Raw genomic sequence first — 13,205 nt, 5'->3', positions numbered from 1 at the left:
TATTAAAAAAGTATAGTGATATTCATGTATACTCCAGTATTTATTTCCTATAGCCAGATTAAATTATTTGCAAACAAAACCAGTATCCAGGAACAGTGCTAGTCAGCCTTACCTCAGTGCTTGGTAAGATCATGCAACAGATTCTCCTGAAAGCTACAATGGACTAACAGATAGGTCATTAAAGACAGCCAACATGACTTCACCAAGGGCAGACTATACTGTACTCATCTAGAGGCCTTCTACAATGGAGTGACTGCATCAGTGGACATGGGAAAAGCAGCTGGTGTTGCCCATCTGAATTTCTCTATGGTGTCCCAAAATTTTCTTACTCTAAATTGGAGAGACATGTATTTAATGGATGTACTCTTAGCTGGAAAAGGAACTAGCTTGTTAGCTTTCTTGCTTGATCTCCAGTGAATGTACAATCTCCAGAGAACAGAAATAAGTAATAAGAGCTGTTCCTCAAGGGTAAGTGGAGGGAGCAATACTATTTAATACCTTCATTAATGACATACATGGTGGGACTGAGTGCTTCATTTGATTCACTTGATGGAAGGGATCTGTCCAGAGGGAAGGGACCCTGACAGATTTGAGAAGTGGGCTCATATGAACCTGATGGAGTTCAAAAAGGCCAAGTGGAAGGCATTGAACATGTTGAGGGCAACCAACAAGACCTATACAGATTGAGAGATGAATGAATTGAGAACAGTTGTCCAGAGAAGGAATTGAGGGTACTGATGAATGAGAAGCTGGACATGACCCAGCAATGTGTGCTTAAGGCCCAGAAAGCCAAATGTGTCCTGGGCTGCATGCAAAGCAGCGTGGCCAGCAGGGTGAGGGAGAGGATTCTGCCACTCTGCTCTGGTCTGCTGAGACCCCACCTGCAGGGCTGCAGCAGCTCTGGGGTACCAGGACAGGAAAGAAATAGACCCCTTGGACTGAGTCCAGAGGAGAGCTGAAGCACCTCTCCTGAAAAGACTGACAGCCTGGAGAAGATGGATTTTTTCAGCCTGGAGAAGAAAAGGCACTGGGAAGACCGAATATCAGCCTTCTAGTACCTAAAGGGGACCTGCAGGAACTATGGGGGCGGACTTTTTAAAAAAGCCCGTAGTGACAAGACAAGACAAGGGAGAAAGTGAATCCTCTAATTTTAAAGTGAAAGGATAGGTTAGGCTACATATTAAGAAGAAATTTTTCACTGTGAAGGTGGTGACACATTAGAACAGTTTGTCTGGAGAAACTGTGGATACCCCATGACTGGAAATGTCCAAGGCCAGATTCGCTGGGGCTCTGAAGAGCCTGATTTGGTGAAAGATGTCTCTGCAAATAACAGGGGGTTTGGAACTACACGATCATTGTAGGTCCCTTCCAATGCAAACCTTTTTAGGGATCTAAGATGAAAACCCTATCTGTATACCCTGTGCACATCAACTCCATGCATTTAAAATAATAATCTCATTTATATTTGTGGAAGTCTTATGAAAATGTCCATTTACTATAAATTGTTATCTTACATTGCTATACCTAACATATGAAATACATTCATCTTACTTTTTTCTCTTTGATCTGTTAAATGTAATATTCTGTGTACCAAATACAAAACCACTACCATTTCACACATGTATGCATGTATAGACAGATTTTTATATTTCCTATATAAACCTATTGTACGTACAAAAGAAGCTCTCTGGAGCTTCTTTTATATATTTAGAGTTTGAAAAGAAAAAAATGAAAATAAATAGCTTAGTGTATGCAATGGAGTCTGGTCAATGCTTTTAAATAATTAACATCTTATTATATCCATATAACAAGGGTTTTATTGAAATTCAATCCAAAGATTATAGCCTCAGCCCCATGAAGGGGTTGCAGTGAACAGAAATCTCCTATCAGAGTATATAGGAAATGAAGACAATTTTTGCACTGTACTTGACTCTTCCACAACTGCCTTTGTCACTTAGGGTAAATTCTTGTGAATCTTCAGAACTGACACTCTGTACAATATATGATTTAAGCTGACCTTTTCATTTCAGGTAAAAAAAATTAAAAATATTTTCATCATGAATGTAAAATGGAATTCCTGGTACAATTGGAGAATTTAATATGAGTATGAATTTAATGTAAGCTTTAAAAAAATTGAAATCTTTAGCTGTTTCCTTTAATATTGGTATCAAAAGTTTCCTTTAGTATTGGTAGTGTGAGTCTGTTATTCTTTAATATAAGTCTGTGTATGTAACCTCATCCTTAAGTACATGTCTTAAAAACTAGAACAGGAAAAGCTAAGTTTGTTGCACAACTGGGCAATTTCAGGGACAAGGAAATGAAATTACAGAAATGAGTGTTGAAAATTTCTTATGTAATACTTGTGAAATTCAGACAACAGCTGTCTGTAGAGGCAGTTGAGGAGTATTCTTATTGGGAGGGTTTTAATTGCAGGAGACACATTACTGAAAGTTAAGTGATATGTTAGGGACCTGTATTACTGTTCTTGATAACTTTCTGTTTTGTAATTTGGGTGTTGAAATGTTTTGAATGTAGAGTATTGGTGACCAGCGCACCAGCTAGGTGCTTGAAGCACAATTTTCTTCACTTGAAGTCTAAACACACAATTACTACTGCAAGACCTATGTGAAAAATAAGACAGTAAATTACACTAGCTAAACAAAAATAATAAAAATAGAGTATCTCTTCTGTTAATGTTGTGTTTATCCTAATACACTGCTGTGACAAAATTATTAAAATTCAGTTTTTCTGGTCTTTCAAACCTACATTGCTCAGCTGGTACATATTAGAGCCCACATCTCTAGCAATGGTGAGTTGTTTTCTCCTCAGTGGTTTACAAAATTATTTTTTAACTTCCTTGATTCCTGGGTATAAATACTGTGGAAAGTAGACACACATTGCACAATCCAGATATCTGCTAATTACTATCTTGAATTATACTCAGCAAGGATGATGTGGCTTTTTGTGTCCCATGCTGATTTCTAGCTGCCTGACTTCAGGGACACTAAAAGTTTGTTCCTTCACTTCTACATAGGAAATGAACATCATTATTCATAAAACCTATCCTATTAAAGCAGCAGGAACTACTTACATACATGCATTAAAAACATATGTGCAAGTCTTTGCAGGATTAAAAAAGGCAGGAAGCAACAGGTTGGGGCAGCAGACACCAGATGGGTGGAAGGAAGAATAAAGTGATAGGAAACATGGTTACGTGGGCAGGTTGCATACAAGAGTTTGAAGGCATTTGAAGGCCTGCTTTTAAAGTCTGACCTAGCTTTAAACAAATGTGTTGCTTGTAATGTAATAGCTGCTCCTCAAACGTCTGCAACTCCAGCGCTCATGAACTCCCTTTACATTTAAATCATAATGACACCACTAAGACATTTTGTATCATGTTATTGCTGATTTTATACAGAACAGAGTTCATAGGTTGGTCAGATATCTGTCATGGCTCACCAAACACACCTTGCGTTAGTCGCAGCGAGGTGGCCGAAGTTTAGACAGAACAGAGCCTAAAATTCTCCTGGTCCTCATAGAAGTACTATATAGCTTACATAAATCACTGGCAAGAGGAAGAGTGAACAAAAAAGGGCAGAGTTTTGCATGCAAATTTGTAGTGAATGCAAAGTAATTATAGAGGCAATGTACTAACTCCTGAAAATGTTGCCTTGTCAGTAATGTTCAACTTTCAATACAAGTTGCATTTTGAAGAAGTCACGAACTCTGAAAAGAAAGAAACAAAATTTTACAGCTGTAAATTAGCCTTTTGTGTACAGTCAAGAAACCTAACACTCTAACCTATTATTCCTCTGATTTTTAAAAGTACTTAAAAAAAATCCAAACAACCACATTAAAAATGCTTCTTGCAAAGATCTATCACTCTTCTGTCAGCACTACAAACTGCATTGGAGGCATGTAAAAATGTCCTGCTGCTTTTGAAGAAAGGGAAACAAAATATCCTACTAAAAACCATCTACTATACTGATAAAAGAGAATAAAGTGTAAGTGCAAAAGAGAATATCCATGCTTACAAAAAAAAGGGCACACTCTTAAACTGAAATCATATTCAGAACATTTTTATAATATATTTCAACATTTAACTTGCTATGAAATACTGACTATTTCACTATTGATTCAAAAGAAAAAAGTAAATTAAATAAAAACTAATAGGAATTTAATTTCACAACAGTCCTTACTAGCAAAACTTTTGTGAACCTTGTTATGACTCCGCTACTTTGTAAGGCTTTAGTCATAGAGATGAACAGTGACTATCACCAAAGCTAGGGAAAGCTGCCAAAAAGCTGACCCTAAAATAGGAAGAAAAAAAAATAACCTCTGTAAACATCAGCTAGTTATGATTTCTGTTCAAGCAAGTCTCCAAATGATCAGGAATTGTGGCCTGATCCTCTCATGAGCTGCTCATCTGATGGCTTCTAAATATGGAATATTCACTCTTGTGAATATTCCACCATAAATTTAAAATAAATTCCCAAAGGACACAGAAAGGTATGCTGATGCATATTCTGCCATGAGAAAGGCACATCACAGAGGAGCTAATTTTATCCTCCCTGACTGCAAACCCCATGTCTTAAAACAAGTTGCTGAGGAGGCGGAGTTTCTCTGCATACTTTTCTCTCTGGCACAGAGACTTATCCTCAGTTTATATTACCATTATGCTATTTGTTCTTTTATGTGTCAGCAAATTCAGGTACCTGTTATTTACATCAGTTCCCTAGAAACAGTTCTTGTCTCAGATGACAAGACTCTTGAAAAGGAGGCCTTTTTTTCCTTTAACCTAACAATATGAAAATAATTGTCTTGGTTCCTTACTGCCACCACAGAGCACAGACGAACTGAGAGTCAGCACTTCCCTGGGAAAAGACACCAAAGTCTATCAGACAGCAAGTTTAGTCTCAAGAGTATGGTGTTCCAACAGCCGAACTCTAATTTATTTGGTTTAGGGAGGGAATGTGGGAGGTAGATATATTTTCAGTCATCGGGGGACTTTTCATAGATGAAAGGATGAAAAAAAAAATCCCAGGGATGTATGTCATCACAGTATTGATGCCCTACATAAAGTTCTCATTTGTCAGTAGTGCAAATTTAGAGGGACCAGGTAATTTTGCCACTTCTTGTGAAGGGGAACCCCCATCGGCAGCGAGCAGCCCCTCCAAAGAACTCGGGACTTCTTCGGACAGAACAGATGGGGAACGAACTCCTGGGGTGAGGCTGGACGTCACCTTCCTGCCAGAGGACACGGACCCACAGCCGGCTTTGTCCGAGTACCCTTCATCAGCGCAAACCTTGCAGCACAAGTGCAGCGCGGGTCCGCAGCTCCCGCGGGAGCAGCGGGCGGCGCGGAGCGGTGCCCGTGGAAGGCTGCTAGCCCGGGAATCCGGAGCGCTCGGTGGCTCTCCGCCCCGGGGGTCTCCAGGGGAGGAGCCGTCCCGCCCTGCTCTCGCCGCCCGCCCGCTCGTCTCGGCCGGGCTGAGACTGGCGAGGGGCAGCTGCCGGGTACGAGGGAAAAGCCGCTTACCTGTTGATTTTCAGGGCGAACGCCCTCCTGTCTGCGGCAGGCAACGTCGCCATACGGGCGAGCAGCCGTGAGCGTCGGCTGCCGGCGAGGACCCAGACTGGCTGTACGCACGGAGCGCGGCTTTATTTCATTTATTTGTTTTTCTTAATTGCGTGCTCCGGGCTAAACACCCGACGATCCACTGACAGTTCTGGGTGGCAACTTCCGCATTTTACCTTCCTCACTGAAATTGGCCGGAGTGGGAGGGATCTGCCCTAGTGCACAGCAGACTGCTCGCCCTGCCGCGTGTTCCCCACCGCCAGCAGCCTCCAGCCCGGCGTCCCGGGCGTGCTGCGCCTTCCCGGCGGCTTCCATCAGCTGTCCGCCTCGGCTGGCGCTGGGGGAGAGCAGGAATTCTCCTCCCTCTTTTACAGAGGCTAACCCCGAGCCCCGGGGGCATTTTGGAGGGAAGCAGCGGGGAAGGCAAGCGCAGGGCACCGTGTACATCTATCTGAGCACGCAGAGTTGCGGGAATCCATGCGCATCCCTCACCACCCTTTTTTCTTTTGGAAACTGCGTGCGAGTGTCAGACACCTCCATCTCCGCCCCACCACGCCCCACACACATAAGCACACCTGCCGGGGGTCAAGCGCTGCTAACACACAACACAGTGTGTGTTAGAAAACCTTACGGTACCGACACCACATACCAGCACAAAGCTTGGGCCTGCTATTCTATTCACCAGTAGTTACTGCTCAGCTATTTTAAAAGGCCGTTTTTATTAAGTATCTTATGGCTGTGTTACAGAATTATGTTTCCTGACAGGTATTTTTCTTTCTATTTGATGTAGTTTCCACTGCTTCTGCAGATGAGGAGAACTCTCCCTTCATTTGAAAGGGGAAACAAAAGCCAAACGTGGTTTCTACAGATGAATTTTGAGGTAGTGGAGGCAGATCAGTTTAAAATTGTCTTGTTTTTATTAAATCTGTGCTTTGATGACAACATTAGGATTCACCCACTGAAGGCGGTCATAGCTTATCTCTCCATTCCCAGTAATCTGGAGTGAGTCTAGAGGAAAACAGTGGGATATGAGGCATGGAACAGATGAAGGTCAATCAGTGAGGGCCTAAAATTGTCCTACTAAAAATTATCTTTTTCTCTGTAGGAATCACCATTCTTTAGAGTACTGCTAAGTATGCATGGTGTCAAATATGAATGTCAATTTCTAGGTTAACCTCTGGCTAAGGGCCCCTAGGAAAATGTAGAAATGCCAAAGAGGTTTAAGAAAAAGGAAACAGAGATAAATAAAAATTCAAAAATTGAAACAAATATGGGTATGTTTTTGGAAAAAAACCCCACAAGGATCTAGAGCAGAACAAGACCTGAAATAATTCAGAGAAACTTATAAGTGAAAATATTAAAATCTATTATTAATAGGATGTTGTTACCTAACAAATATTTGCTTTGGAAATAATAAACTGGACACTTTATTGCTTGGAACTTACCCACCACACCCATCCTGTCTTTACCTCACCAAGATAAAGCTAAAGTCACTTACCTACATGTAACTTGAACTTAAATATCACTTAGTTACAAATCACTGATATGTAGCTGTATTGGTGACAAGAAAAACTTTTGAATGCCATAGATAGTGAGTCTGGCAAGACACTACCTCACTGAAGCTACAAAAAAGAGTCTAGGCTTCATTTTAATAGTTCATGTGGCATGAAGGACCTTCCTTGATTGTTAAATCTTGCTATAGAACTAGAGCTAGCAGAAATACAGCACAAATGAGCAATGTACCAATGAGCACAAATACATCCATTCATTAGTGATGCAACTGTTTATTTTGCAGCTTCATATATTCTTGGACAAAGGGATTGCTCTAAAATATTTTGCCACACGCAGGAAAAAAATTCCTGAGGAGACACACAAAGTTTCCAAAACTTTAAAGTTTTGGCTAGTATGTATATACATTGAGAGGGAGGGTGCTGCCATGGTTTAAACCTGGCTGGCAACTACGTCTCACACTCTGATCCAGTGGGATAGGGAAGAGAGAATCAGAAGAATAAAAGTGAGAAAACTTGTGGGTCTAGACAAAGCTGGTTTAATAAGGAAAACAAAGGTTGTGCACACAAGCAAAGCAAAACAAGGAATTCAGTCAGTGTCCCATGGGCAGGTGGCTGTTCAGCCATCTCCAGGAAAGCAGGGCTTCAGCATGGGTAATGTGACTTGGGAAGGCAAATTTCATCAGTCCGAAAGGCTGCCCTTCTTCTTCCCTCCAGCCTTCTATGCTGAACATGATGCCATGTGGTCTGGGATATTCCTGTAGTCAGCTGTCCTGGCTGTGTCCCCTCACAAGTCCATGTGCCCCTGCAGCCTCCTCACTAGTGGTTTGGGGTGAGAGGCAGAAAAGGCCTTGATGCTATGCAAGTGCAGCTCAGCAATAACAAGAATGTCTCTGTGTTATCAACACTTCTTCCAGCACAAATCCAAAACACAGCCCCATACCAAGTATCATGAAGAAAATTTATTCTACCAAAACCCGGCTAAACCAGCCAAAACCAGCATATTTATTCAGCAGATATAGAACAAACACCTAGATAATTTAAAGTTCTCATCTTTTTGGTGAACTGAATTATCAGAACCCTACTTTGGCACAGAAGCAGCAAAACTCATCAAATACTCATTGCATCTATTATGTCAGCAGTTACACTGCCTTTTTTGAAGGGGAAAAAAAAGGAAGAAAAAAGTATGGACTTTTATTAAGAAAGTTTACAGGGCTCTAACTCATTGGAGCACTACCAGATGAGAAGCTGCTGAAGTGCTTTTTTTAAGCTATGTTATCCAATTCAATATTGTCAGTATGAGTAAGTGCTCCAGTTTTGTGCTAAACAAACACTATTGTTTGAATTCCTGCAACAAACCAACCTACCAATACAAGATAATGAGGTCTAAGCACTCCTTTATAACATGAAGTAGAACAAGATCTTTCCAGTCAGAGGATTAAAAAAACATCATCAAAACAGGTTCCAGTGAAGATATCAAAAAATCAAAATTAATTAAAACAGTGCAATTCAGAACAGATTGTCATTTTCCAAACCTAGCTTTCTTGGGTGTCAGTAGCTGCTATTAGGTGTTGTATTAGACACAGTGGAAACCATGCTTGTATTCCCCTTCCTTATTCCCATCCTCCTGTCACACACACATGCATCCTAAATGGTAGTCCTAATCATTGCTTCACCACCTCAGCCCTAGAATCAGTCATAACCTATTCTTTCCTGCAATTTTTCTTGGGTTTCATATGCTCTCACCGTAACTTGGTCTTCCTCCTGCACCTGACTGGGAGGTGTTGGGTCCATGGCTGGTTGGATGCCGTAATTGGGCAGGCTAAGGACATGCAGGCACAGCTGGTGGTAATGTCAGCACAGGTTCTGTATAGGTGCCTGGGAAGAATGGATACTGCTGCAAATTGTTTTGAAGGAGTTTGCAGGCTGGGATTAAAGAAAGGTAGGTGACATGTCTACATGGAATTTTTTTTTGTTGTAAGGCACACATTTCCAAAAGTCGTTTTTCTTCTTTACTGGCAGTGGTATCCCTGTGAGGATTGCTATTGCATGATTGAGTATCAAGGCACCATGAATATTGCTAAACACAACTTCATATCCTACCACAAGCATGGCCTGTATCCCAACAAAGCCCTGCTTATCACCTGCTTATTTGTAGAGGATGTACCATTGCTGATTGATCAGCAATTGAGTTAGATCCATGGGAGTTTTCTCCAAATCTTTTATAACGTTAAGTCTGCATCCTTGGCAAAAAAACCACCAGTGGTATGGTGAATTCGTTAATGAATAAATGTGATTTGATGACCTCATCAAATATCTGGAGGTTCACACCATGAGAAAAACTGTGATGATCTCAGTTCACAACCTGCCAGAAACACATAATGCCTTTTAATATTTGCTCATATTCCACCTTCCTACTGCATCAGAAGAATGCAATGTAGCCAGTGCTGCTAGACACTCCTTCCTTAAAGGAAGCTGACACACCATCAAGGTCAGTGGTTTTTCTGTCACAGACCTCAGCAGTATCCAGTAAAATCTAAGTAATTTAGTCAAAAGTGCTTTAAACAAAAAATGTTATGTGAAATTGATGAAATTTTGTAGACTAAACCTCAGAAAAATGAGTGTAATTCTCCATTATTTCTATAAATATTTTAAAGAGATTGACAATGAAATACTGAACTCCCTTAAAAAATAAATTTAAAGTTACTCCTAGGTTTAAGTTTCAGTTTTGTGTTGGTGAAGCAGAAGAAAGGGAACTTAGATCACTTTGCAGCCTTTTGTTCTTTTTTTATATAACACTTGAGTCTAAAAGAAGAAAACCAGTCTATGTGAAACCATATCCTCTTTTTCCACTTGTCTGTGCAAATTCTTCTGGAGAAATACAAATTCTACTGGCCAAATTCACATCTGAGTTTCTCAAACAGAAATGTTTACTCACCTTCACAGTGAACAAAACTCTAGCAGAAACAACACTCACAAAATTTTCCCTTTCTGATATAATTTTCTTACGTACAACAAGGCAACTTGCTAGATGAGGTCTAACATTTAAATTCTGATTGTAAACCGTATCTTTTTTCTAATGTCCCTAGTTTCACTAAGTTTCAGATTATAACAGCATATTGAGAACATAAGCCATAAAAAGTAGCAGTGTTAAAAAGCAGGTGCACTGATTGAAGTAAGATCTTCTTTCTCTTAAATGACATGTGAATAATCTGCATTCTTCAAAGAAAAATAAAGTCTTGCTGTCAGGAGAAATTGTCAATGCAAGTACAGATAAGAAAATAAAAATAACTTAATATAGGAATAGTTTAACAGGTAACAGACAAGGAAGAAGTAAATGTACCCTGGAGAATATGCAAATCATACTGACTGAAGTTATGCATCTGCCTACTAGCTTATATTTTGAGATCACAAAACAGAACTTAATATGCATCTCCTTATTGTTTTGCACATTGACTGGTATCATTGGTATTGGGACTGGTATCACTGTACAAATTTGCAATTCCTTTCTCTGAGCTGCTTAACTATATTGTACTACACTAACTAGCAGTCCCATGCAGAAACCTCACAGGGCTATTGTCCTTTAAGACTCATATTCAACATAATACTGAAATACCAGTGATTTTCTTCTCCTGCTGTTTTGCTCAGATCATGCGCCCCTTGCTACTGTACCAGGAATTAGCAAGTTGCAATGCTCTTCCTTATTTTCCTGTTATAGCCTTCCTCCCTAATTCTCTGCTAAAGCCTTAAACACTTTATTCCCTCATTAAAATCAGTCTTCGGTCCATCATTAAAATGGCTTGGCTTGCACTGAGATCTTCACTATTAGGAAAGGGAGTAAGTTATTTCAATTGCAGCCAACTAAAGTAATAATTAAACACAACTTCCTGGTACCCAGCAACACGTTACTGCTTTCTGATGTTGTATGTTTTGTCTACAAATATCTTAGAATAAAATGCTTCAACTGTGCCACCCAGATTTAAGTTTGCAACGCTCATTTGGCTGCCACCACACTAACATGCACAGGTTTTACATCTGCCTTTACAAAGTAGACTTTTTTACATGGTTCAGCAGAAAAGAAAGGACAGCTAACACTTACAGCAAAATTCTAGTACTTGAATATAAACTTTAAAGAAACCAAATGAAAACCCAGAAACCATACTATTTGTTGTAGGTAATTTTGTTCAAAAGAAAAAATAATAAGCAGTGTCATGTGAGCTGATGAAAAGCAGAACCACTTAAGGACCCATGACACAAGGTTTAATACCAAATATCTCGCTGAGATGTAACTGAAATTTCAGTATTACAAATAGTCTCATTTTGTACTTACACCCATTTTTTAGTATGCGCTGCAATGCAAAACTGCTCATTCCCAATGCCTTTCTGACCTTCTCCTCTTTTACAAAATCTTGTAATTTTTTAAAATCAATGCCTTAATAAAAAAATTTTATAAAGCTGTGCAGTCCCAGGACAGCAAAAACATCTACCACCAGGCAGGGCTCTAGCAGGCACAGCTTTGAAAAACTGATCAGATTTTTCCTCTAAAATAGGATGCATTATACCAGGTAACCTGAGTCACTGAAACAAGAATGCAAAAAGATGCATTTTCTAATGCATTGGTTCTAAAATTCTTGAAATCAACAGCTCTTGGAATTTATGGTTGGAATTTATTGTTGGAATAAATATGGTTATATCTCCAAGGACAAGCTGAATCAATGGATTAAATGAATTATTTTATATTTTCTTAACCAGGCTTTCACATGCTTGTTAAAACTGATGACTAAAGAAGATGTGAACTATTTAGTGTGGAATATCATCAAATATTTTCAGTATTAAATATTTTAATCGACACAAGTATAGGAAGAGTCAAGAATAAATACCAAGTCCATTTATAACCATTACCATACAAGCCATAGAAGATGTATGAACAAGATGAAGCCCAGCATATTTTACCATAACAGTACTCCAACTACAGCTACCGAACCTTATTTTGAGAGCTGAGAACCCCACCTGGGTTTTGGGCTTGCACACGTATCAGCCTGCATCGGGCCAATCCCTTCTCTGTGCCTCCCCAATGCTGCTACATGTACACCTTCTGTCACGGAGAAATGTGTTACCTATTTGCTAAACCTCTGGTCCACAACAAAGCTGGGGAGCACACAGCACTGTTAAAATAACTGTAGTTGTGTCTTACACATGGTATGTGCCCCCTCACAGTTCCTAATGGAGACCAGAGAAGGCCAACATTCATTTTGCTGATTGACTATAGATGGAGGAATAACAAACACTGTGTTTGTTATTCACGCTGGGCGCCTTCAGTGCTCCTGTGTGTCTGATCCAGGCCTGGGGCTGACCTGCTGGGGAGCAGCTCTGCAGAGAAGGGCCTGGGGGTCCTGGGGACAACAAGCTGTCCATGAGCCAGCAGTGCGTCCTCGTGACCAAGAATGCCAATGGTATCCTGGGGGGCATTGGGAAGAACACTGCCAGCAGGTCATGGAAGGTGATCCTGCCCCTGTACTCAGCCCTGGTGAGGACACACCTGCCGTGCTGAGTCCAGTTCTGGGCTCCTCAGGACAACAGAGACATGGAGCTCCTGGAGCGGGTTCAACAGAGAGCAAGAGAGGCGAGTAAGGGGCAGTGTTCCTCTGACAAGGAAAGGCCGAGGGAGCTGGGCCTGTGCCGACTCGGGAAGAAACACCACCTCGAGAAGAGAGGAGCCCATCGGTGCCCACCAGCGTCTGAAAGAGAAGGGTGGAGCCAGGCTCCTCTCAGGAGCGCCAGGCAGAGGGACAAGCGGCAACAGGCAGAAACGGATCAAGTTCCACCTGAACAGCGAGGAAGAACTTTTACTGCGCAGGTGACTGAGCACGGGAACAGACTGCGCCGAGAGGGCGCGGAGTCTCCCACACGGGAGACACTCTAGAGCCGCCGGGCACCCTATCGTGCCCGTGCCCGTGCCCGTGCCCGTGCCCGTGCCCGGCGGGAGGCAGCAGCGCGGGCACGCGGGCACCAGCCGGGCACGCGCGCAGCAGCCCGGGCACGCGGGCACGCGCCGCTGCCCAGCCGGGCCGGCACCGCCCCCCAAACTCCCCTGCCGGGAGCGCCCCGCCCCGCCCCGC

The 13,205-nt window shown here is 41.6% G+C and overlaps 1 protein-coding gene and 1 long non-coding RNA gene across 2 annotated transcripts in view; both read right to left on the bottom strand.

Annotated features, from left to right (window-relative positions):
- DOCK8 (dedicator of cytokinesis 8) overlaps nt 1–5,708 on the bottom strand; it is an 89,537-nt gene extending 83,829 nt beyond the window's left edge. Inside the window, exon 1 of the mRNA XM_064403827.1 lies at nt 5,540–5,708. Within this exon, the coding sequence (XP_064259897.1) occupies nt 5,540–5,592 (53 nt within the window). The 5' untranslated portion in view covers nt 5,593–5,708. The remainder of the gene's footprint in view (nt 1–5,539) is intronic.
- Nucleotides 5,709–7,609: 1,901 nt separating this feature from the next.
- Nucleotides 7,610–13,022, bottom strand: LOC135289282 (uncharacterized). Its single transcript, XR_010352064.1, has 2 exons — nt 12,788–13,022; nt 7,610–12,679 (listed from the first exon to the last, which is right to left on the bottom strand). It is a non-coding gene; the product is annotated as an uncharacterized LOC135289282 (long non-coding RNA).
- Between the last annotated feature and the right edge of the window lie 183 nt (nt 13,023–13,205).

This window comes from Passer domesticus, chromosome Z, assembly GCF_036417665.1.
Source record: "Passer domesticus isolate bPasDom1 chromosome Z, bPasDom1.hap1, whole genome shotgun sequence".
In the NCBI taxonomy this organism is placed as follows: Eukaryota; Metazoa; Chordata; class Aves; order Passeriformes; family Passeridae; genus Passer; species Passer domesticus.
This window is presented reverse-complemented; position numbering and strand designations above follow the sequence as displayed.